Below are 26,755 nucleotides of genomic sequence, written 5' to 3' on the forward strand. Positions count from 1 at the left end.
ATATATAATGACTCACAAGAGCATCTGCCACTCAGCAGAAGTCACGGGCTTGGAGAAGTTTAGAAGACAGAATGCCTGAAGTAGTGGTTGTCAATGGAGTACTGCTGTAGCTTTTTTGAAAGCAAGATTAAGTTGCAGGGTTAGTTTAACAACTAAACAACAGCATATGGTAGAGGTGTGTGACATGAAAGCAGCCACAAGGCTGCCTCAAAGGATTTGGGGTTTTTTTATGCTTAAGTTTATCTTTACAAATAGCAGGTAAATATTATCTGTTCTAGAAAAGTGTTCTGAACTATTTAGATGAAAGGGCCTATAGAAAGCAATGTGTGAAGGCTGGTACTCTATCCCACATGGATGTAATTTAATTTTTTCTCTAATATTCCCATAGATAAATTGAGGGTATTTAAGAATGCACGATTTTCAGCCCTAGGAACAAGTTTGTTCTGTGGATCAAGAACAAGCAAGGGCAGCCTCTGTCACTGTGCAATAGCACCAACCCAGGTCTGATGGGCAATTGCAGAGAATGTTTTTTTGAAGTTCTTACTTTTTATTTGACCTCTTAGTTGTCATATCTTGCTTTAAGTAATACTCTTTAGAAAAATGTCTGCCTTATTGGATGAAATGCTAACAGCAATCTGAAACTTTAGAGAAGTAGCCAACTGGATGAAGTTCCTCCAACAGAAAAATCAGAACTCTGTTCTTTACAGAAGCACTTGGTTTGCCTTAAATCTAATCTTGCGTCTGGCATCCGTGTAGTAATTCCACGGTACTGTTGAGCCAAAGGATGTGTCTACTTCAGTTATCTGTAGCAATCAACCACTTCTTTTGACATCAGAGAACTGATCTGAGCTTTCTCACGGGGGTCCTCTTGACATCTTTCCATGGCTGTCAGGTGATGACTGACAGGTTAGGTTGAGGAGAGCAAATTTCAGCAAAGTGTCACACAAAAATATGTAATGCATGCAAACACCAGTTTACCAGTACAAAAAAAAAAAAAAAGTTGCAAAACAGTTTATTGAAATACTGAAGTAATGGGAGCTGAGCGAAATTTGTCTTCCAGTAGCTTTCACTGCTTTAACAGTGCCATATGTGCCGCAGTTACTAACATTGTAACTAAGAATACAAGAAAGACACTGGCTCCACCTAATTTTCATTCTGATGAATGCAGGCTGTTAACTTTATTAGGAAGGTCATAGTTGTTTTCCTTATAGGCTTCTTTTCTGTATTTTGTGTTGACAGCAATAGTCCTTGTCCAGCCTTCCTGTGTTTTGTATGTGAAAATCTCCTTATCGTTAGGAACTGATTTTTTTTTTTTTTCCTGATGATAATGATAGTTTATGATACTACTGTAAATCCTGATTCCACTATGCGGATGGACCTGCACATTTCTAATTCAGAAGTCTGGGTGGGTGGCAAGATTTTTGTGCATGTTTGAGGAGTCTTCCATCAGAAGTCCAGGTGATCGAAATTTTCAGGTGAATTTGCAACTCGTTAGACAAAGCAGATCAGAAGTAGTTCTCCAGAGGTCACATAGGCCTTCTGGGTTAAAAATGTAGCTATGATTTTAACATTGTTTTGATGAAAACATTGTTTTGCTACTGGGTGGTTTATAAAAATAAGTATATTTCTCTGTAATGTCAGTGTCTCAAAGAACTGGCTGTTATTACTTTAAGTCATAGTATGATTGTGAAGAAAGATGTGTAATGGAAAAATAGCATACTGACTTTTCACTTTCAGAGCGCTGCAGGCATTTTAATTCTGAGTATGCAAAAATCTGTGTGTTTGCCTCTTCTGAAATGTTGCTGCTTATGTACGTACAGAAAATTTAACCACTTCTGAGGTGTGCAATCCTCTCGGTGCAATACTGCAGTTAGAGTCACATAAATTGGATGCAAATGAGTCATGATACTTGCATTTTCATGTACCATTTGAAAGGGACAATCTTCTCCTGTCACAGTGTTAGCATTTTATGAGGTGATGTGACAGATCTAGTTTGCAGCAAATGCCAACATCAACTCAAATTCTGTACTTAACCATGAGATTTTTTCCCCCTGTGCTTTGAAGGTTGAAGTGTGATGTAAATGGCTGTTTCGCAAACCATGGATATTTATTAAATACACATTCTGAAGTGGTTTGTTTGAACATTAGTAAAAGCTGTCATAATTTAAGCACCACTCTAAAATAATGGCTTGAGTGCAGAAGCCTGTTACGAGAAATTAAAAATCAGAAACTGCTTTCAGGTTTTGAGGACAGCTTGCAAAGATTTAAACTGATTTCAGTAACCTTATCATTACGTGTTGATACAGTACCATGACATTATCTCCATATAAATTACCACCATATCATCAGATCTATTGGTCCTGTCAGACAAACACAAAGGCCTAACAGACGTCTTCAAAATACAATTTTAAAATATTAGTTACCTTTCATAGCAGTACTTGGGGATCTCAAAGACATGAGGTAAATATCAGAAGATTCTAATGTCCCGAAATGGCATATGGAAGCGAACAAAAGTGTTTATCTCGGTTAAATGCTATTATATTGTCAGTGATTAAACCAATATGTATTATGATGATGTTTTGTACCTGATGTTGATTTCAAATCAGTGTGATAGTGGAGGATGAAGGAGGCAGCGCTTTAAATATATCTGTAAAAGCTACTATAGTTCTTTACTGTTGGGGCAAATTATAAAGTATTGGAGTGAACTGGAACAGCAACTGTTTAACCCTTTAGAAGTAATTTTACATAAATAATATAAGAAGTTTTCTGTACTTAAAAATTGTGTCTGAACATTGAGAGCTCGGTGTTAAGCTGTGACCTGCTTGGTACATACGGCATGGAAAATAGTCCTACTTAAATTAAAAATATAAATCAAAGTTTTGGAGGGGTAATACTGTGCTGCTGCTTAAAGAAAGCAAGCAGTGTTTGTAGGAGAGGGGCTGGGTTAAGCTAACTTGTTTAGTGGGTGAGGGCCTGGAGCTGCCCTCCGTTCCGCTCCGGTAAAAGGCGGTAATTCCTCCAGCCCTGGCTTCTGCTGCAAGATACGATAAGCGAAGACTAAACCCGCGGCGCGCCTGCGGGCGGCACCCCTGCCCCGTCGCGCCGCAGCAGCTGCCCGCGGTGGGAGCCCGCCGCCTGGGCCAGGGTGGGCCGTGGCTCTGCCTGCGGCGACGGCCGCGGGTGAGAGCCTTGGTGGGGCCTTTCTGCTGCGGGGCACGGGCCGACGCTGCCCCTTCCCCTCAGGTGCTAGCCGCCGCTCTCCCTTCACCGGCTGCCTTTAACGACCTCCCTGCGCGCCGCTCCTGGCCGCCGGCGAGGCCCCGCTCGGCCGGGTTGCCCTGGAGACGGCGCGATGGCGGCGGGGCTGTGACGGACCGGGGCTTCCCAGGGGCCGGGCGCCCGCGGCTTCCCCAGGCCCCAGACAAAGGAGCCCGCCCTCCGCTGGGCGCCGCTCCCCGTCATGGGCGGCCGCGCCCTCCCGCCGCCCCGGTCCCGCCCCCGTCTCCTTCTCATTGCCCTGCGGCGGTGAGGGCGGATGCTTTTCGGGTCTCTATTGGCAGAGCGGGTTAACATGCCAGGGAACCCACCAATGGCTACCACGATTTCAAATCCGTGACAGCAGAGACCGGGAAGACAATTGGCTGGGCTAGCGCGGAGTCTCGCCTGTCGGGCGACCGGAGCGGCTCGGAGCAGGCGTTTAAAGATGGCGGCAGCGGCGCAAAGAGGGGGACGGCTTTCGTGAGGTGGCCGAGCTCGCCCTCCCCCCTCCACTCGCGGAGGAGCGGCACGGACACCGGGGATGGCTCAGGTGGGTGCTGGCCCCGTGGGGCGACGGGGGGAGGGGGCCGTGCACGAGTGGGGCTGCGCGGCCCAGCCGCCGCCGCGCGGACAGTCACCCCTCCGTCCCCACAGGCCGCGGGGCCGCCCGGCCCGCCGCGCCCCCCGCCTCCGGCCCGGCGCCCCGCGGAGTCGGTCCCCGAGCAGCGCGGGCCAACGCCCCCGCGTCCCGTAGCTGGAGGGGGGCAGGGGCTACCCTGCCCGGCGGGGGTTGCTGTGCGGCGCTCCCTCCGCTCCCGGCGGGAGCGTCCTTCCCTCAGAGCTGATGCGCTCGGTTCAGCTGCGGTGCGGGGAGGGGGGGGGTGTTTCCCGCCCGCCGCTCGGTCCCGCTGCAGCCTCCGGGGCAGGAGGAGGGAAGCGAAGGCCGTGCCAGCCTGCTCTCCGCACACCTACCTCCTGGTCGGCGGGGTGGTGGGGAAGCTGTGGCCGGAGTCGGCCCACTGGGGGGCGGCGGGTCCCGCCGGGAACCTCCGCTTGCGCGGGGGGCGCGTGTCTCGCACCTCGCAGGGAGCGGCCGAGCGGCGGCCCTTGGCCCGGGCGCTGCTGTCGGCCTGGGGCGGTGGGGCGGCCAGGCTGGGGTGAGAGTGGTGTGGCTGCCCCGCACTCGGAGTGCTCCTTGCCTGCGCCTTCTATTAATGGCGAAGGACAGTTAGATGTTCTTAAACGGCCTCGTTCAGTCTCTGAAAGGTTTATTCTCCTAACTTTCTTCACCTTTTTTGCCTGGAAAGATAGAGTTCTCTGTTTTGCACCTCTTTTCCCTAGGCTTAAGGTTTGTCTATGAAGCACGTTTGCCTACTGAGAGCACGGCCCCCCTCGCATCCAGGCAGCGCTCCCTCGTACCGAGTTTGAGGGCGTGCTGGGGGAACCCATTCCATTTCTTTGCTCCTTCATGTTGTTAGAGATATTGAAATGAGATCTTTACGGTTACCTTCAGGAGCGCACCTCTCCTCCCTTTCGTCTAGCTAATTAAACTTAGGGGTTCCTGTTGTTAATTCTGGATAAGTTAGGTCGCTAGTTCTTCGGGGCAGCTCCTTTCAATTATCGGGATTATTTTGCTTTTTTAGAAAACGAGAGGAGAATTTGGTTCCTTATGTCTGTTGTCTTTCTTTACAAGTAAGAAGCTATTTGTGATGTGAAGGGAAAAATTATTTTTTCCAAGGCATCAATTTGCAAATTTTTGAAAAAGTTTCCAGTTTTACGCAATTAATTGAAACTATCTAAACCCTGTCAGAAAACTAGTCAAGCTATAAAAGCAGCAATTGCTTTGCCGTTTCTGAAGGTGCGTTTTCAAAATTATGTACTCTGTTCGTTCTGAAATGCGATGAAGCCTTGCGAACTAGAGAAGTTCTTGAGCCTTGTCTGTATTTGCCGCTGATAATGTTATGGTCGGGCCCCAACAGTATTTTCTTAAACTGCCTGGACGACTTGGACAAAGTGGTTATTTTCTTCAGAATCTTTCTATTCTAGAGCTGACAATCGGGAGAGGAACCAGTTCCTGTATCTAGTAGTTAACTTAGAGAAAATTTTTTTTGAGTCTTCCTGTTCTGGTTTAAAGAAAATAAAATCAGCCTGCTTAATTTGGGGGTTGATGATAATAAATAGAATTCACTTATTTTTAGGACTGTATATATCACAAAGATACAACAGGTATAAGTATAATAAAAAGAAGGTAGTTAATTGTGAGCAAGGAATTGTACTGACAAGGGTTAAAGATAAGTGGATCTTTTAGCATAACCATTGCCTCAATAAATTCTGCTCTGCGGAGTTGCCATTTGGAGCTGGAGGAGGAGGAGGACTTTGTATTTGGAGAGCAAATAAGGGGAGTTTGCTCTGTGCCACTCTTCCTTTTGGGTTCTGCTGAATGTGAAATAAACAGTTTCAGACAAGGAATACATTTTATTTTTAAAAGTAATTTTTGAAGAGAGAATCTGTGGTATATGTTGTTCCATGTTCCTGACTGCAGCTACAGGTATTCGTGAAGAAAATAATGTTCTTTATTGAACTCACTTGAAAGACTGCCAACATGTGGTACGGTGAAGGGAGTTTCTCTTTGAGTTTGGGCAGTGCTGGTTACAAATTTTAAGATTCTGTAATTTTTCTTGTCTTGAAAAGATACTTTTTTTCTCTGTGTACTCTCCCCCCTTTCTGATTGCAGGAATAGGCAGTGACACTTTATTTAATGTAGTAGTAGATATTTTTTTTTCTCTCTACCTTCAATAAAGATCTGTAAGACAGCCAAGCCATTACTTTTACTGGGGCCTGTGCAGTTTGCTGTGTTACATTTAGGTGTTCACCATGTATCTGTTTCTCTTGAGTTTTCTTTGTGACATGAAACTTTTTCAAATTGGTCTGCTGAAGTAAGAGCAAGCAATTAAAAGTAAGAAATTTCCATGTATTGATGACCTGCAGAACATGAGCTGTGTATTCATATTTTCAGCAGTTCATCCAGAGTTCCTTTGGTGTTTTGTACTGGCTGTTGCAGCTGTCAATGCTGTTTTGTATTTTTTAAGGAATCTTTATGGAACTGTCGGAGGAACTTGGTGAAGCCTTGGAGAATAAGATCTGTTCTTTCAGGGCCAGTTAGTTAAGGATGACAATAGGCAGGCTAACTTAGGTTGTATTTTAATATTACATAACCAACTATGCTAGGTCTGTGTTTAGGTATGTGTGGTGGTTGGGGTTCCCTTGATCCTAAGGTCTGTTTGGCTGTATTTAACTTACTGGGTCATCTAACATAATTTTGGTTTTCGTCTATTCTGTCTTTCTTTCAGAATACCTGATATCTATGGGAAAATCGTTACTGGTTTTGTTGTCGTCTTTTTTTTCTGTTGTTTTTTTTTCCCCCAACCTCTGTTATAAAGGGCATATTGTAACATCAGTTGGCAAGAAAGTAGATGGGAATTGGACCTGTGTTACTCTGCTTCTCCCTGGCTTTTTGTAGCTTATAGGAAGGTGTTGTCGCCCACTGTAACTGTAGAGCCACCAGACTGTTATCTTGCCCTAGGGATGTGGCAGGTTTCTGACAAAAGCTAGTTTAAACTGATCTTGGTCTGGTACTTTTTCTGGCCGCAGTATGCGCACTGAGTAGCAGACAGTCCCTGGCAGTGATTTGGTATGCTGTTCGTTATTTCAAAGCCAACAAGAAAGGGAAGACAACAAGAATGTCATTGTTAATAGTACTTGAATAGAATAACAAGACATCTTCTGTGATGGAGGTGTAGTATCAGCAAACTACCAAAGCCAGGCAGGTAAAGATTAATTTCTTGTGTTTTGACATTGGTGGTGTTAAAACATTCTTTAGCGTAGGAGCAGCATGTGTGTCAGGGATGTGGAAAATTGATTTAACAGTCGTGTCTTACAACTTGTCAAACATAGTCTTTCTGGTTGGACCAGGTAGTTCCTTGGTCATATGGGAAGGTAGTGTTCTTTCAAATTCTGGAATACCAATTTCAGTATTTCATTTCTGTGTAAATTATTTATGTTTGCTCTTTTTAAGACTTTTCTGAAGACTCCAAGGTGGAAAAATTAGATTACTTAGGCATTTAGGTTCCAGCAGTTAGTGAACCTGGTACTGTGAGTTTTGATTCATTTGTTCAAAATTAACAATGAAGACACTAATGATTTATTGTGAAGAACTTAATTTGTCATTCACTTTTTTTCCTTTTTTAATCTGAAGATGAGGAAGGGGGAAGGTAATTAGCCAAATATATTTTTAGAGGTGTTCTGTATTAGGTGTTTCAGAAACTGTTGAAAGAAGAAGGAATTATCACTGCTCAGGTGATTGTATTATCATCTTGTTAGGATGGAATGGATTTAAAATGTATAGAACTACTTGTTTTACTGGTCAATGAGCTGGTTTTTCATTCTGGAAAGTAGTATGTTTGTATTGGAGAAGATGGGATTATTTTAGAGTGTTTATCAAAATTGAGTCTTTTTTCCTTAGCAATTCTCCAATACATGTCAAGCTTAGAGTATTGAATGCATCACAGTTTTGAGTATATTAAAAAAAAAAAACAAAAAAACCACACCACAAAAAAAATCCACAAAATATGAACTTTTCTGTTGCCTGAACAAAACTTTTTTAAATTGTTAAATCACTAAAATAGTTTGCTTTGTTATGTATTTTGCTTTCTTCCAGCTTCCAGGTAGGTAGCTTCTTCTGTATGCTGCTGAATTTGAATTGATCCCATTATAACTCCCAATTCCCAGCTTCCTGCCTTGCCCCCCAGTTGGTGTTTGGATATTGTTTTTGGTTTGTTCTGGCTGGCGTAGAGATACATTAGAGAATTGTATTTGGCTTCTCCAAGTCACTCATGATAACCCAGTCATTTTGCCCTGTTGCCTTCAAATGTTACACAGCAACACTAAGTACTTGGAGCTTATCTTTCTAGAACACTTGGGTAGGCTTTCTCTGCTACCTGGAAATACTTTGAACAGAGCAGCTTCAGCCAGCCGGCTGTCTCAGGCAGAGTATTGCTGCTTTATTTCTAGCTGGTAGGAAGATTTAAGCCTGGTTTGGGGTAGCATGGAGGGACTTGGAGAAACCAAAATAGCAGGTAAGAAATTATGCATCCTTTCCCCAGGTACTTACAGTCCTGCACAGATGACAAAAGTATAATTGAAGAAGCCATTGAAGACATGGTAGAAAGAACCCACTTAATGTAGAAAAGAAGCAAACAAACCCAAAACACACACACCCCTGCACCCCCACCCCCACCCCACCACCCCCCCCCGTAAAATTTCCTACAGCAATTGATTATTTTTGCCAGGTTAAATTACCAAAAACACTGGGTTCTAAATGCCTTCCAGAATTCCTTTGAGCTTTAATGCTATGTATCTGGACCTGAATTCCTCAGACGTAACAAATATATAGTTGCATAATAGTATGGAGTATAAGATCAAGTGTCTCGTATCTGGTTATCTAGAGAGTCATTTTGTGTGAGCTTTTAGTAAAGATTTCCTGTTAAAACTTCCAGTGAGATTTCAAAAATATCCAGTAACTTAAACTTGCAAAAAGCCATGTGTCTTATAAGACCATAGTTGTTAAAATCTTGTTGGTTTTGCAGATGGTCTTAAACTGTAAGCTAATTATCCTTTCTGCTGTGTGGGTAAGTATGGCTTGAATATCAGGTTATTTTAAGTAATGGGAGAATCCCCCCCCAAATGCACCGGTTTTAGTCTGGTCTCTACGAATACCATGCTTAAAGCCCTGCCTGCTAACCAAGCAGAGATAGTCAACAAATTATACAGGGAGCTATGTGTTAGCAAATTCTAATGCTGGTATACAGATCAAGCAGTAAATAGAGTCTAATTCCAGTCTTGTTCAAAATGGTGTCAAGATATCCTGCTTTTTCCACTGTAAAATGTCACTCTCGCTTCTACTTGAAATTTATGCCAGAAGGAGTGACATTTTTTTCTTTTTGCCTGGGATACTATTTCTATTTCTTTTCTGTGACAAATATCTTCTTTTTTTCTTCTTCTTCTTCTTCTTCTTGTAGGTTGAAAGAAGAGAGACCTGCTTGTCCAATGAAGATGCAGTCTTAGTCTTCAGCTATTTAAGCTGAATGCATTGTGATTTCCAATAATTGAGACAGTGATTCTGAAAGCTGTCTACATTAATGAAAAGAACAATGTAGTCAGCTTAACTGAATCATCAGTGTTGCATATTGAATAGAACATGATAAACCAATCTTGATGGACTTATGCATGTTAGGAATATAGATATAAACATCTATTAAGGCATTGTTTTTTTAAAAACAGTAATTTTAAAAATGGAGAAATATGAAAATGTACCACCCCTCCCTAAAGAACCTGCAAGAGAAATGAATGTGGAGAATCACACTTGTCCCCCACCTCTGCCGCCTAATGAACAGCCTCCACCACCTCCCCTGCAAACGTCCAGTGACGCAGAGGTAATGGACGTTGGCTCTGGTGGTGATGGACAGTCAGATACCCCTGCTGGGGACACGCACAGTATCTGCAGAACACAGCTTCTCACAAAGGGATCTGCCTGCTACAAAAGTCGTCTTATAATAGACCCTAACAATAGTGACCAAAGCCCAAGAACTGCTCGTCATGCACCTTCAGTTCGAAAGTTCACCCCAGATCTTAAGTTGCTTAAAGATGTAAAGATTAGTGTTAGCTTTACAGAGAGCTGCAAAAGCAAAGACAGGAAAGTTCTGTACACTGGAGTTGAGCAGGATTATAAGGCAGATACAGATTTTGGTATTAATAATGTCAATGGGGATTTGCATGTTTGTCCTTTTGGTGGTAGTAATGGTAAAGCTGTAGGAGTAGGGGGTGAAAATGATGACAAGAAGGATGATGAAAATGATATTGATCAGGAAAAGAGAGTGGAATATGCAGTTCTGGATGAGCTAGAAGATTTTACCGACAATTTGATGGAAATAGATGAAGAAGGAGGAGGGTTCACATCTAAAGCAATCGTTCAAAGAGATAAAGTGGATGAAGAAACCTTGAATTACTCGTATGAGGTAAGTAAATCCACAGGTTTTTGGTGGGTAAGAGGTGTCCAAGTGGCTAGAAAAAAATATGCAAAGATGTTCACTGAAACAGTCTCTTCTAGAAATGTGCAGTACTTGTCAAAAATGCAGAACTTTCAGGGGCAGAACTTCGGCCGAAGACCTTTGTAAATTATCTTGGTCAAGCTTCTGAGTTGCGTGGCAGCTTCTATAGTCCTGTTTAAAAATAACCTTTAAAAGGCTTTTTACACAATTACAGCTCATTTTGTCATGAAAATTAACAGTTCTCACTTACAAAAACTTATTTTCTTATTTTTCAGTCTTTTTACTGGCATCATTGGAAATTTCTAGTTTCTCTCTGTATGGAAGTACATAGCAAAAATGTATACTTTTTCTTTGCAAGGGGAAAGGGAGGTTAGCAGACCCAAAAGGATAGTGTCTGATGGAGTCTCTTTCAGGATGACTTTGATAATGATGTGGATGCTCTGCTGGAAGAGGGTCTTCGAGCACCCAAAACAAGGAGACTAGAAAATGAGAAATATGGTGGTGAAAGTGATCACCAGTCTGATGGAGAAACAAGTGTGCAGCCAATGATGACCAAAATTAAAACTGTACTTAAAAGTAAGATAATGTTTGTTAAATATCTGTAATTTTTTTATGTGGTGTATGTCTCTAGAACAAAAGCATATCAGCAAGTGAAGTGTGGGATAGCATTTCTCGCAACGTAGTTAATATGTGTACAGAATTTTATTGTTTGAAGGCTTCTTTCTTTAGGATACAATTTTTGGGGGAGTGCTTTCAGTCTTCAGCTGTTGTGTGTGATGAGAATGTATTTTAGTGTGTGGATTTGTGAAAAAATATCAAGCACGTTACTTCAGCAGTGGGGAGGTGAATGAGGATATTGTTTTATTTTTTTTATCTCCAATACCCTAAACCAGCGGAAGGCTGGTTTTGGTCATTGTAGACTTCTTCCTACTTAAGTTATTTAACTTCTGTTGTTGAAACTGCTCTACATTAAGTCTTTATGCATGCAATACTAAATTTAAAAAAATCATTAGGTAACTCAGTGGCTTTGCATTTACCCATTTTCATCGTGTAAATGTTACAAACTACTAATAAAGAAAAGCTGAGAATGTGAACCAATCCAGAAGTATGTAACTGAAAATTGTCTGAATAGGAATTAAAATTTGAATCGGCTCTGGAGGAGAATTTTACAGCTTCACTGTATGCTGAAATAAGAAACCAAACAGTTTTTTCCCTCCAAAATTTTATACTAACGCAGGACTGCTGGGAAGCTCCCAGCTGAGATGAGTCCGGTCTCTGATTTCTGTTGTAAAGAGGAGTGAGACCGTTCTCCGATTTCTGGAGTAGAAAGGACTGAGGCCACATATTAACTTGAGTGTGAGCATAAGATTTTACAGCAATACTCTTTCTTTTGCTGTGATTCTTCATATTGGCTTATTGCACTCTAATTTCAGTCTTGTTTTTTGGAAGAAGTAGTCTTCTTGTTAGCTAAGATTTCATTATAGAGGCTTGTAGATCTGGTCCTGGTTTGTATTGTGCTTATGCTGAAAAATATTATAGCAAAGCCTTAGCTTACAGCCTGAGTCATTGCTGCTCTTTGGGTCTATGGGTCTAGTGGTGTCCCAGTACAAATTATCCCTGAGTGTCAGGTGCAAAAATTTTTAATGGAAAACTCAGTTGTTTCAAAAGCAAGTACAACTTTTCCATTAGATATAGTGGTGCTGTGATGACAAAAATACATTAGAAAAAGTAAAGAGAAGAGAAAGTTCAGTGGTGAAATGAACAAATCGGTCTTTATAAAAAGTTAGTGCTACTGTTGCTTTTCAGTTGAAACTGTAACGGAATCTGTAATTTTGCAGGATTTAATGTGGGTTAGAAGCATATGCCTTTTTATTAAAGCAAAATGAAATCTTTCTACAAAACTTCAGTCTTGTTTCAGTGTAAGTTTATAATTTGAGACAGAAAAAGCAAAAAAAATAAAAACCTTGATTCTTGTTCTGTTCTTCTAAGCAGTCTATCCAAGTTTAAAGCCATTCTTTGCTTTAAAGGTCGTGGCCGCCCTCCTACAGAACCTTTGCCAGATGGATGGATTATGACATTCCATAACTCGGGCATTCCTGTATATCTGCACAGAGAATCTAGAGTTGTTACCTGGTCTAGACCTTATTTCTTGGGAACAGGAAGCATAAGGGTGAGAACTGTCAATTACTTAAATTCTTACTGAGATCAAAAAATTAGATTCTTGCCTGCAAATAGCTGAATAGTTTTCTACTCTAGCAGGCTTCTTTCGAGTGTTAGAGTTAAGGTACTTGAAAAGTAAACTCCTGTTTCTGAAACTATGATACGATTTTTCTTACAGTGTTTTTTTCTCTTTGGTTTTGCAATGAATTTTGGGCAGGTAAAGCAAATGAGATGGTCATGCCTTTGTTGTTCTAGCATATGGCTGCAAAATGTTGTTTTTATTACACCATTAAATTTATTTAGATCATTTATTTGTAGCTATAAACTAGGCCTGAGCCTGCAGCTTGTGGTCCAAATTTACAGAAGTAATAAGCATGTGATGTTCGTGAACCCAAGGAATCTGCAGAAATTGAATTTAATGTCATGAGCTTACACCCCAAGAGAGCTCAATGGATTTTGTGAAAGCAGGTAGTGTTTGCATGTAATGGAACAAAATATAGTTTGGATCTATAACAGCAAATGCACTCGAAGGTTGGTATCAGTGTTACACGGTGTCAAGACACCTTAGGAATGGACGTACTCGGATCTGGAGTCAGAACAAGATTGCTGATGGAAGAGAAGCTTGAGCCTAGACTAAATAAAAGTAACTTCCATCTTGGTACCTTTTCTTTTTGTTTGGAGTTTGTTTTTGGTGACCTTGAGGTACTGAAACCTTCTGTATTATTTTACATTTGCAGAAACATGATCCTCCCCTTAGTAGCATTCCCTGCTTGCATTACAAAAAAATGAAGGAAAATGAGGAAAGGGAACAAAACAATGACATTACCCCAAATGGGGAGGTATCACCTGTAAAGCACCTAGATAAATCTTCAGAACTGGATTGCCAAACAGAAGAACCAGATTCTACTGCAGCTGATTCTGGGCCTTTAGATGACAAAGACCCCTCAGGGGGAGATGCAGCACAAGGAGCCTTAGGACAAGTTAAGGCCAAAGTTGAAGTATGTAAAGATGAATCTGTAGGTATGTATGGGAAGTGGAGTCTTTTCTTGGCTGGAGTTGGGGTGATGGCATCTGGGATAGATATGCTTTGTTGCAGTCTTGGCACCTGAGTGTATACCTTGCCTGAGATTAAGTGGTCAGTTGTCTTTCTGCTTGTTGTTCTCATATGCAAAGATCTGGAGAAATAGATCCAGTATTAGAAATCAATTTTAATTTTAACAGGAAGAGAAAAATATACAGTGGAGATTTTGCTGAAAACTTGAGAGTCCAGTGCAGCATGCAAAAATGAAAATTTTGGAAGTTTAGTCCTGTAGACTTTTAGTTTAAGAATCAATTAAGTCAATGTGTACATATGAATTGTTGTCAAGTGTGTTTGTGTGGCTTCTTTAAATAGGCTTTTCTATGCGGTCTCTATATTGGCTGAATTATATCTATTTCAGTATGATCTCTTAAGATGAATGATGGATGCAGTTACACTAAATTTGCTTATTTGCACAAGTCTAGCAGAATATGTCATGCAAATGTAATTGCACTCATGCAGAGGGGTGTGATGCTTCGTTATTTATGCAAGTCTGAAGGCTTGTACACAAAAAATTGCATAAAGAAGTTACATCAAAATCGCTGCCAAACTTACAGAGGAACTTGGAGGGAAAGCTCATCTGCCACTTAGCACAGCTATGTACCTGCGGGTACCATCCATGTGAATTGCTGCTGCTCAGAACACTGACAGGGATTGTAGGCTGCCATGTACCTTTGTAGTGTTCAAACATAAAACTTGTCATCACATGTCCTCTTCAGTCCAAAAGCCATGCCAAAGGATTAAAAAAAACCCAAACACAATACTTCGCAGCAAAACTAAAACCAGTGAGCGCTTATTTTCTACATGAAGTTCACCTGTCTATCTCTTTCTTTAAATAGGATCTGTTCTGTATTACTGAAAAAAAATTACTGAGTGATCAAGTGTGTGACTTGCATTTGGAATTCCTTGTGGAAGGAAACCATACCAACAGCTTGCTTTTCTTTGTTTACATCTTGGGATGCTATTGTTGACCTTTGCTGATATGATCTGCAGAAGTATCCTGTAAAGGAGAAGCAGCTGTACTCCAAGGGGGCAGCCTTTTAGTACTCTGTGTGTGAAAATGAACGTGTTAAATTCTCTTTAGAGGCCAGCAGACACTCGTGGAGTGCATGGAGCATCATTATCTAGTGTGTCATGGTATGCTGTTTAATAAGTAGGGAGCAATAGTTGGTTTTGGCTTTAGGAAACTGAGGCTAATAGCGTAACTGTTTTTACTCACTGTATACCTTACTTCAGGTAATGAGAAGGTGAATAGGTGATGAAGTAGAGCAATTACTAGTGTTTTGTTACAAATTGTGTTGGGTGTTATGCTGGTTAGGGCTTAGTAAACTGTTCAAGTGACAAATGTGTTTTTTTTGTTTTGTTTTCCAGTTTGTACGTGTTTTGCATTTGACCCAGTAACAGGAAAACTTGTCATTAGTTTTGTTAGTGTAAAAGAGTGTCTTAACCTTGAGCGTGCTACTTTTGCTCCTATTTTAAAAAAGTAATTATAACATTTAAAACGGTGGGAATGGCAAGCTTGATGTTTCCTCAGTGGTAAAGCAGAGAGAGTAACTTGCTTGTGTTTCTTAGATCTGGAAGATTTTAGACGCTATCTAGAAAAGCGTTTCGACTTCGAACAAGTTACTGTAAAAAAATTCAGAACCTGGGCTGAGAGACGGCAATTCAATCGTGAAATGAAGCGGAAGCAGGCAGAATCTGAGCGGCCTATTCTGCCTGCCAATCAGAAACTCATTACCTTGTCTGTCCAAGATGCACCTACAAAGAAAGGTTAGTTTGTGTACCTGTAGTTCAAATATTCTATATCGAAGACTAATTACAGTTCTGAACTTGACTGAAAAAAAAAAAAAAATCCTGTAATAAGTTCACTTTCTTCTTGTTCTAGAACTTAATGTTCTTGGATCCATCATATTACATAGCAAAGGAAAAATGCTGTAAAAATATACTACTTATTAAAAGAATAATTCCTAAATTATTTTTATTTCAGGTTGCAGTCATGGCAACTGATTACTACCTTCAGCTACCAGTTACTCTTGGTTGTTACTAAAACCACTCATGGCTAGTGATTCAGTGCTACTGCCTTCTCTGCTCTAATTGGTCCCAAATTAGGGACTGGTTACAAATGCCAGATTGATCCAGATTAAAACCTACAATTAAAAATACAAATTTAAAGCAGTTTGGGAGATACTGTTAAGAAAACTGTGCGTGCAGTTGTGTCCTGTGGTGCCAGGAGTGGATATCATGTCTGATGAGAAGCTGGGGGAACTGGATCTTGGCTGTATTGGCTGTGTAGCCATAATAGTATGTTTAACTGTGGTCTGGTATTTAAAATGTCCGTAGACCTGTGATTTGGGTTTTCTTGTTGTTTTGTACATTGTCGTGTTTCTGGGTTTCTTCTCTTTAGCAGAATTAAAGCTTGTAAGTTGCGTATTGACCATTCCCTGTGACAGGGAAATGCAGTGGAATTTTTAGTTAATACACTTTACCTTAAATTCTGGGGTTAGAGCCACATTGAAACTATTTAAATTAAGAACTTGCTTGCACTTCATCTGTCTAAATCTTTCTCTCCCATACTGCCATAGTAGCTGCTGAGGCAGGGTTTGTGCTCTTGACTGACAATACTGTTGCAGGAAAACCCTCAAACTTTCAAATAAAAAGGATTTCATGGGGAAAAAAAACCCCAGAGTGAATCTGGTTTGCAGGTTGAGGTCTATATGCCTGTTGTTAGAAGGGTGGTAAACATGTTTAGGAGCAAATTGGAGGATTTATAATTGATGTTAGTTGTCAAAAAGGCTGCGTGTAGAGGTTCAGAGGCCATGGGACTGCAAACATTGAACACAGAGTATTTGACTTAGCTCATAATAATTAGTGCACTTCTAGCTGTTGGTAGATTTCTTAGACTTATTTCTCAATACTTCTTCAGAGAAAATGGACTTTGAGGTCATAAGTATCCATGTCTGATTCAACAGCATTGCATTTGATTTGAGCGGGCACTTACCCCTTGGAGCTTGGCATTTAATTATTTGTAGCAGAAATTTTAAAGACTGAAACTGCTTAGCTGTTTTTTCCTCCCTCTGTCTTTTTTTGTAGAATTCGTCATTAATCCCAATGGGAAATCTGAAGTTTGCATACTGCATGAATATATGCAACGAGTCCTAAAGGTTCGCCCTGTTTACAATTTTTTTGAATGTGGTAAGTCTGTTAAGTTTTTTAATCGACCACATGCTGTTTTGAGGGGCTTATCTCTTGCTTGGTTATCTGGGGGAAAAAATAATTGAACTATGGACTTTTTTCCTAGGGAATGTCTTGGAAGTCTGTTGTGAGTCAAATTCTTGCTAGGAAGCATGTTCTGTATCTTAAACATGGCTTTGGAGGATAACAGCAGGCATATTTAAAATAACAGTACAAGTTATGTGCCTAAGTGAAAATGGATTTGGGTAGCTCATTTGCACCTGAAAGGTTGCATCAGTGACATGGGCAATTACAGTGTTACTGACTGTGCACAATTAATATTTGCTTATACAAATGATCTCTTAAAACGTCAAAGTTCTTCATCTGGAAGAACATAGGACATGGTGGCAAGTTTCTGTTGATGGAAAACTGTTAGGTTTTCATACACTAGAGTAAGCAATTCTTCAGTCTTTCTGAAGAGTAAACAATTTCCATCCGTCTTGAAGCTGAAATGAAGAAGAAAACAAACCTTGATAGGGGTGGTATTTCATGTTCATGAGTATTTTACATTAGAATTCTGAAAAGCATTCTTTTTCTTTCCTCCTCCATTTCCAGAGAACCCAAGTGAACCTTTTGGAGCCTCGGTGATTATTGATGGAGTAACTTACGGGGCAGGAACTGCCAGCAGCAAAAAACTTGCCAAGAATAAAGCTGGTAACGTTTTTTCTTTCTTAATACGATCTGCTGAATTGTTTGTTTGTTTTCATTTCTGCTTTGAAGATGACGTATTTTTCATAGTAAGTAGGAATAATTTTAATAGTCAAAGAAGGTACGCTTGTGTCTTTTTAGTAAAAGTGATAAATACTGTTGCAGAGACTTTTCTGACCACCCTAGGTTGCAACAGTGTACTGGGAGAGAAAAACATGAAGAAACTTATATGTAAACTATTGATGTATACTGAGGAGGTCTAAGTGTCTATAATGATCAAACTAGTAAGAAGGGGTTGGAGGCTTTATATTTATGCTGTCACCTGCTCTGTAAACACCTGGTGGTGCATTTTAGCAAAACGTAAATCTTTGTCCTTCTTTAAAAGCAAAACCAAAAAAATTCCCTCAAGCTTTTGGTTCTCTCTGGTAATGAAACAATTGCGCTAAACTATGTGATTGATTTCCAAGTACTTGTCTTCATTAATTAGTTCTAATTGTGTAAGTCTGTAATAACTAAGATCTAGATGAGAATGTGGCTGACACCTTAGACCTCCTTAATGTCTTTAGCACAAAGATCAAGAAAAATAACTTCTCAAAATTGTAAAGATATGTCGTGTACCTGTGGCACTTGGGAAATACATCACTGTGGCTAACTTGCCAAAAGCCAGCCCAGAATTGTGCATGGAACAAAAGGGTCTTGCTATAAAAATCTAGGCAAATCGTGGGTGCACTTCTTGTACAGTACTGGGGTTCTGAGTGCCCTAGTGATACAGGCTAGGGTTTGACTGGAGCGACTAAGGGATGATAACAACCCTAAGTTTAGGTCCTAAGGGCTCTACATCACTTTTAAAATGAGACCTGATTTTTTTTTTATTTTTTTTTCCTTTCATAGGCATTTGCAAAAAACAGGTTCTTCTTAGTTTAATTAGTTGTGACACTTTCATTACAGAATTGAACAGGTAGAAAAATATTTTTCTTTAAAGTGCAGGTGAATATACTTCTTACGAAACCAAGATGCCAATCTTATCTGTAAAGTTGTTCTCTGTTCTGAGTGGAGATTTCTAGGGGAGATGTGAGGCATGCTTAAGAGAGTGCTTCATTATGCTGTTGTTCTTTACAAGTGTTGCTTAAAATAAATTTAATCAGGATATTTAATCATTTTCTGCAGCTCGAGCTACACTGGAAATCCTTATTCCTGACTTTGTTAAACAGACCTCTGAGGAGAAGCCCAAAGACAGTGAAGAACTTGAGGTACAGAGCTTTTGCTTGTTGACTGGAGTCTGCTCATTATTGGAGTCTGTTTTAAAAACATTCACCTTCAGTGTCAGAAATATTAATAAAAACTCAAAGCATTGTTTTCTCAGTGGGATAGAAATGTGAAATTTTTCATTTAAAGCAAGATCTATGACAATCAATCAAAATACTTATTTTTCCATGGGAACCGTCAGAAAATGTACCGTGATACAGAGAACTAGTCCTTTGTTGAAGTAACAGGTCACTTATGGAAGACCTGAAATGTTCCACGACAGCGCTCTGCCTGTGCTGTCCTGACTTCCAGGTTCATCTGGCTGATGCCCTGAAAGGTTCAGAACTAGATGCTGTCAGGTTTTGTGTGATTGTCTTAGAAGACCAAGTAAGAACAAAAAGTGTCCAGGCTTCTGAGGCGTTTTTACTTACCTGTGAAAGCTATTTAGTGCCAGATCAGACAGCTAAAATTCCAGGCTTTAAGCAGTGGCATTTGAGAAAATCAAAGGAGAAGTTTCTTTAAGTGGAGAGTGTGCACTGTATTTTCAGGTACAGGAAATATTTAATAGCTTGTTCAGCAGTAATGCATTCGCTTTCAATTCAGCATGTAACAGACCATCAGTAAGGAGTAAAGGAAAAGCCTGGAAGGAATGTTTTAATTTTGAAAAGTGTAATACACAGAATGAGCTGTTTGTACATTTGCTTTAACGTAAAACTGTGTTGTAAGCCCTACGCTGTTGAAATGATCAAGAAAACAGACAAGGTTTTTTTCATTGTTTTATAATGAAGTACAAAACATTCCAATAGTTGTTACATTTTCTTTTATTAAACCATAGCATTTTGGTAAGTAGAATATCATAATTAGTTAAAACAAAGTGAGAAAGAGTGATGAAGGATTCTTAAGATTGTCATTTTTATGTCTATCTTGTATAATGTAAAATTGGAGTTAAAGGAATTATTTAGATTTCTGTATGCAAATACATGATTAGGTGTGGCAGTTTTATTGATGTTGTAAATGCCTCCATTATGGATTTAAATTTAAAGTATTAAGCACAGAGTTTCTTTGCTGTTGCAAAGGAGAAATGAGGGTTAAGAACGCTACTAAGGTCTTATTTGTGCGAAAGCACAGTAACCCTTTTCAATTCCTTTGTAGTATTTTAACCATATCAGTATTGAGGACTCACGGGTATATGAACTCACCAGTAAAGCTGGACTCTTGTCTCCGTATCAGATTCTCCATGAGTGCCTTAAAAGGTGAGGCTGTGGAATAAGAAGCAAATTCTGCTGTGTACGGGTGTTGGGCCTGGGCGCGCTGTGTGCTTGGTTGCTGGTGCCCACGGTGTCTGGCAGCAGCTTGGAGGTTCGTGGGCTGGCCCAGCTCACTGGGGCCGAACGGGTTAATGCTGGATCTTCCTGCAAGTCATATTTGCTGTTCGTGCTTCTTGTCTTCTGAGATGAGGTTTTAGCTGTGGGACATACAGATCTATTTGTTCTTTGTTTATACAGGCTTGCCTTTCCAATCAAGTCAAGTTACTGATCTGAAAATGAACTCTTTATTAATTAATGTCTTAAAATTTATTATTAATGTATCTGCTTTCATTGCAGTGTCTGTCAAAGACAACTGCAACCACTTCAGTTGAGTGTAATTTTACTTAGTATATGATACCAATTATTTTTTTTTTTTGTGCTTAAGAAACCATGGAATGGGTGATACATCAATAAAGTTTGAAGTGATTCCTGGTAAAAATCAGAAGAGCGAATATGTAATGACTTGTGGCAAGCACACAGTGCGAGGCTGGTGTAAGTACAGTACTTGGTGTGCCCTCTGATAACATCTTCCTTTTTTCCTGTTCTTGTTTGTTGTCCATTTTGTAGGTGCTTGTTCAGCTATCTAGCTTGTTACGTGCTGATTCTACTCTTCTCTGCTATCTCAGTTTTGAATAATGCAAGTAAACATCTTATTACCTAATGTGCCAGTATTGACACATTTTCATGATTATTTTACAGGCAAAAATAAAAGAGTGGGGAAACAATTAGCTTCTCAGAAAATCCTACAGCTACTGCATCCACATGTGAAAAATTGGGGCTCTCTTTTGCGTATGTATGGTAGAGAGAGTAGCAAGATGGTTAAACAGGTGAACATGATTTTGTTTGATTGTAACCTACCTTGCAATTGTATTTTGGCTTTTGTATTTTTCTGGGTTTTTAACTAGTTACAGCAAACTTTTAATGGTGTCTGTTTCGGCATAGTAGCGTTCTTCCCTGTCACGGTAGAGACAGTATGCATTGGTGACCGGTTCTCAGTTCTTCTGAATCGATTCTCATACCTTGCTATTGCCAGAACGTAAGATGAGTGCTTTCATTGACAATAATAATTGTGTTAATCTTGCATCTTCCAGGTCGAAATTATATAACCTAATTAATATTTAACTGACTCATGGAAATAAATGTTATTACTTAAGGAAGTACAGCTATCACATACTAAGCTTCTGCTCCACATATTTTAGTATTCTTTTTTCATCAGAAAAGCTTATCTGTTGTTGCTTTATGGTTCTGTTGAATAGGAAACCTCTGATAAAAGTGTGATAGAACTTCAGCAGTATGCCAAAAAGAACAAGCCAAATCTGCACATCCTGAACAAGTTACAGGAAGAAATGAAAAAACTGGCACAAGAAAGAGTGAGTATCTGGTCTTTGTGTTTACAGACATGCCATGGGTCAGGCTTACCGGCGATCAGAATTTTGACTTGTTTTATGTCATGTCTAGCGTCAAGAGAGCTGTTAAAAACTTCATGTTTTGGGGAGGGCTACTTTTAGAGTGATTTTCATTCTCTCTTGAACCAGCTTATAAATTGATTTTACCTTTTACCTACTTCACTAGATTTATTTTCAACATTAGAACAAGTTAACCTTTCACAACAACAGTTGATGCAAGTTTGGCTAAAATTTTTCAAGATTCTAAATCGATGTTTTATTATTATATTCTCTTCATGACTGTGTGGTGGTGTTTGTATCATAACCTTTTAGGAGGAGACGCGAAAGAAACCCAAGATGACAATAGTGGAATCGGCTCAACCTGGTAGTGAACCTCTCTGTACCGTTGACGTGTAATGAGAAAATTTACAAGCGGGGAGCAATAACACAAATGGAGGAACTAGATTTTTCAACCATTATTTAAAAATTGTTTGCTGCAGAATGCAAGATAACTTCTAAAATCCAAGCTGCTTCAGTTATGCATTGTTCTTTTTGCATCATCAGGGCAATATTACTTTTTCCTATTTTCTTTTTTTTTTCTTTTTTTTTTTTTTTTAGTACCTCTGAGATACGTACGTTTAAAGGATTGATCATAAAGATCTCTACTTGGGCAAATGCATAGAGGGCAGGCATGTTCACACAGGATAAAATCAATCAAGCACTTTTTCCTGGAAAGCCATCCATATTGTTTGAAATGGATGTGTTTTAAGGATGAAATTCAGAATATCTATGTACAGGTTGAAGCTGGTATTATATATATACACACATTCATATATATGTATATATAAAATAAATATATGTACATATTCTTGTATGAACATGCCTAAAACTATTTTTGTGAAAAGTTTTGTTGCATTTCAGCACATAATAATATGCACTGATAAGACACTTTGGTGACAAATACATGAAAGTGATGAGCAATGCTCCTAATGCCATAGGATTAGGCCAGTAATGCTGTTTGTTTTGTTTCTTTGTCTCCTGCCAGGCTTAGTTACTCAAGATCACAGTATGCAGATTTTTTTATTACTTGAAAAGAACAAGTATACTTGGTAGTGTTAAGAGCAACAGGCTGGATATCCAGAATTACTGGGTTTTCTTTTAATTGAAAAGAGCCTGTGTTAGTTTACAGATCAGCTGAAAGGGGGAAATAGGACCCTATTTATTTGATTAAAATAAGAACTGTAATTTGAAAGGCTGTTTTCAAAGCTTGGAGCCAAAACACAGCTGAGGATGGTTGACAGTCTGAAAATATTTTGCCAATGATGTGTTTAAACACCTTCCACTCCCTTCTCCCAGCAATAACACAATTTCTCATTTGTTTGGTGTCAGAATACATCTAGCTTGATCAGCTATGTCTTAAAATTAATTTGCACCATAAAAGCAAAGGAATTTTTTAAAAAAACAAACACAACCCTAAGAAATCTGAAAGAACTGCAGCGATTTAGGTTTTTTAAGAAGTTTTTGTTTGTACTTTTTTAATTACATTTTTAGTTTTTAAAAAGTGTAACTTCTGCAAAGAAAGTTAGAATGTAGATTTGGAATATGACATAGAGTAATGAGTAGAATGAGACCATAACAGGTTCAACTGATAAATAAGGAAATCACAAATATGCAACTATTATAAAATACAATCTTAGAAAACAGGCAGTACTCACCGCGTCATCTGAGGCTTTATGAAATTAAGCACAGAAGGAATTGGTTTGGCTGTAGTGAAAGCGCTGCTCTGCGGGTTTCCTTCTGTGTAGGGGGCTCTTCCCTGGGTGGTAAGTCTGCTCTTGGAATCGTGCCTGAGGGTTCTTTGTTCCAAAGGAAGAGAGCAAAAACTGAGGTGGTGGCAGGGTTCAGTGATGTCCCCAAGCATTGTACTGCTCTGTCTGACACTCGACGACTCCTCCTGTGGGAGTGAAAGGGGTCAGCTCTTGGTGATTGCTGCAGCTCCTGGTACTTCAGGACAGTCATCGGGGGGCTCAAGGAGGGCGTTGTTTATGGGTTATTGGTTTGGGGTTTTTTCCCCACTGTTACACACAAGAGTGCTGCAGTATAATGAATTTAGTGCCTACTGGATTGTAACAATATTGGCATCAGTATTGCAAGACCTTCTTTTAATATCACCCATTATTTTGGAAATACATGGACTTTAATTTCTATCTCAAACGAATGTTTTCTAATATGTTGCATATAATGTTTGAGGTAAAACAGGAGGAGTCTTGGAGTCTTGCCTGTTACTGTGTTTGAGTGATATGCTCAGAGGTCTCTGCAAATATGAATTCACCCCGTTTTTTATTCTTGTATTTAGCTTTTCAGTTCCATGAGTTGTAATCCTGTTGTAACAGGATACGGGTAGTTCGAAGACTATACATAACTATTATTTAAAGAAGTGGCCTATCTAAAAAAAAACAAACAAAAAAACAAACAAAAAAAAAACAAACAAAAAAAAACAACAAAAAAACCACTGCCTCTGCTTTTTTTTGTATAGCTTTAATAAATCTCCATCTTTTGAAGGGTATATAATATTGGTGCAGTAGTGACAAGCAGTGATTACTGTTTGTCTCTCTCTTTTGGGGTTTTTTTTGAGGTTTTTTTTTACTTTTTGTTTTGTTTTCATAAAGACAGGGCTTATATCTTCTATGCCTAAATGTATTGCGCTTTTAGGTAGGTTTTACTTCAGCTTATGTGTTTTCAGCAGAAAAATCTATACTTGGATGGCACTGTAAAAGACAAATCACCCTCGTAGATATTTTTTATTTCTCTGAAATCAGAATGTCAATGCTTTTGCAGGTCACCTGCAGAATATCCGCAGATGCCTCGCTTACAAATTTGTTTTCATTATTTTTAAGAGGATTGCTGTATTACCTCAGTCTGCCACCATCAGAATCACAAGGTGACCATTGCCCTTAATTAAAACACCCAGAGATTTCATTGTGAACCAAAGCCTAGAACGTTTATTATGCATTCTAAACAAAAACAAACAAAAAAAGATGGTATTAGACCTTGCTGCAGCCTTTAACTGGAGAGATGTCCAGAAAATAGCGCAATAACTGCTGGAACAAACAACTTAACTGCTGTTTATGTCATTGTGAAGTATTCTTGTGTTTTAATGTTTACTATTGTTTGGAGTGTAACAGTCTTGCATTTGCACATAAGCACGAGCTGCTGTGATAGAGGATAGATCATTGCATTAACTTCAGCTTCTGCATGAACACTTACAGTGTGATTCAAGATGTATCCTAAACTTGTCTTGTAACTCTTGTGTTTTCTAGGTAATCGGCTGTAAAGGTTTAGATCTTGATTGTATGAATGCATAAAACAACTGCTGCTTTTGTCACTGATACTTGTTATTTATCCCTTCTATATTCAGAGGAGGATGGGTATTTTTATAGGGATGGAGGGTATTTTTAAGAACTGTTCCATCCTTTGGGAATTAGCCAGTTTTTGCTTTGCATATTATGTGCTTCTCGACAAAAGTGTGGTATATTGACTTTCAGGATTAAATTTGTGTGCATTCAAATCTTTATGGTACTGATGGAAAACTTACTGTGACTTCCAGTGACTAGTCAGATGCTACCTATTTAAACACCAGTCATCCAGCTTTTTCTTACGTATTTATTAAACAAAACTGATGAAGTAGTTGGGTACTCAGAAGTTTGGAAAGACTATTATGCATAAACTTAACCGCTGTATGTAAACTTCCACTTTCCTGTGATGCTGTTAGGCTTTATACAGACATATTTGTAACATCCAGGTCTTGAAAAGCATCACGATTATCTTAATTCTCTAGACAGTGCTTTGGTTCTGGAGTAAAATTCAGGAAGTGACAGCCTCCTGCCTTTCCGTGGAAAGCAATGTGAAGTGCAAGAAGCCATGCTGTTGTGAACCAAATAAAATTATCAGTTACAGTATTCTGACGTTTATCTGAGACAGTGAAATAACCACAACTAAATTAATTCTTATTGCCCAAGTAGGTAACAGTGGTTGCTGTAGGAACTGCGTTGGGTGCAGCTGCTTGATGCCAGTGCTAAATTGGTACAACTCTAAAGCCTCATTTTCACTGAGCCTCTGCTTGCTTTTTTTCTGCACAATCATATAATCCTATGTGTTTGGTCTTTGAGTACTACATGTGTATTTTTCAGACAATTAGTTTTGAGCAATAAAGTTTGATATTATAAAATGCTCCAGTGTCATCGGTATTGTGATAGCTTAAGCATATTCAGAAAAGGGAACTTTTATTCAAGTCCTGTAGCTATTTTAAAATAGAAATTACATCAGTGCAGGCTCATTGGTTATGGAAGTACTTACCTCATCGCTCCTTTTTGGTAAGGAATTGAGTGTTTTCATCCTTAGGCATTGCTTAGAATGAAAGGAAATTTTGAACCTTTTCTGGAATTGCAATTTTTATTTTTTAATTGAACGATGATGTCACAGTTGGAAATGACACAATGCAAGCTTGCTGGGTTTCATACCTGTTGTCACGTGCCCACCCAACTAAAAAGGAGGGGGTATCGGCAAGCCCGTGTGCTATGACAGCAGATTTTTTGTTCAGTCCCTATTAAACGTATGTTAGAAGTGTGTTCAGTAGCTTGAGATTTAAAATTGTGATTGCTGCTAACAGTCAGTATTATTGTCTCTAGCGTGGCTCACAGTGCGTTACAATGACGTGAGGAGCTGAGCAGCTGTGCAGAAGCACGAATCCTGGCGGGAGAGCAGCTCTGTGCCAGGGTGGGAGGTGGGACTCGGCCAGGTTTGTCTGTGCATACGCTGGAAGCATAGCTTAAGGTGCTGGGCCCCATCACCAGGTCGTGTTCACTGGCGTGGCTGGGGCTCTGCTGTACGTGCTGACCTGACTGCGTTAAGGTTTTGCATTGAGTACAGCTGCCTTTCTCTCTTCCTGCACAGGGCTCACAGTAAGACAGATGCCCGAGCCAAGGTCCTTTTGCCTAGGGCAGTTGTTTGGTAGAAAGAAACAGTGTCCGCAGTACCTCAGCTATAACCTCAGGCACTGAGTAAGCTGAGGGAACGCTCCCCTCGCTTTCCCATTCTTCATTAAGGGCTGAATTACGCATCACTCCACCATAAATCGTTTTTCCACAAGGCTGATGTTACCTCTCTTAAAGCTACTATAGGATCAAAAAGCCTCTGTGGGGCTTCCTAGAGGACAGCCTTCCCAGAGATCATTGTGACATCAGAGGTATTTGACTGAAGGCATCCAAGACTTTACTATAGTCAGAGGAAAATGAGCCTTTATCAAAAATGAAAAATTTCCTGCCAAGGAGGATGGCC

The 26,755-nt window shown here is 39.8% G+C and overlaps 1 protein-coding gene across 1 annotated transcript; it reads left to right on the top strand.

Moving 5' to 3' along the window:
- Nucleotides 1-3,530: 3,530 nt before the first annotated feature.
- DGCR8 (DGCR8 microprocessor complex subunit) lies at nucleotides 3,531-25,648 on the top strand. The gene is made up of 14 exons (XM_056324926.1): nucleotides 3,531-3,808; nucleotides 9,336-10,331; nucleotides 10,778-10,940; nucleotides 12,392-12,534; nucleotides 13,262-13,544; nucleotides 15,175-15,372; nucleotides 16,693-16,794; nucleotides 17,389-17,487; nucleotides 18,649-18,731; nucleotides 19,879-19,979; nucleotides 20,419-20,525; nucleotides 20,733-20,860; nucleotides 21,290-21,403; nucleotides 21,752-25,648. Exons 2-14 carry the CDS (start codon nucleotides 9,609-9,611, stop codon nucleotides 21,833-21,835), a joined length of 2,328 nt encoding a protein of 775 aa, XP_056180901.1. The 5' UTR covers nucleotides 3,531-3,808; nucleotides 9,336-9,608; the 3' UTR covers nucleotides 21,836-25,648.
- The last annotated feature ends 1,107 nt before the right edge of the window (nucleotides 25,649-26,755 follow it).

This window comes from Falco biarmicus, chromosome 1 (genome assembly GCF_023638135.1).
Source record: "Falco biarmicus isolate bFalBia1 chromosome 1, bFalBia1.pri, whole genome shotgun sequence".
In the NCBI taxonomy this organism is placed as follows: Eukaryota; Metazoa; Chordata; class Aves; order Falconiformes; family Falconidae; genus Falco; species Falco biarmicus.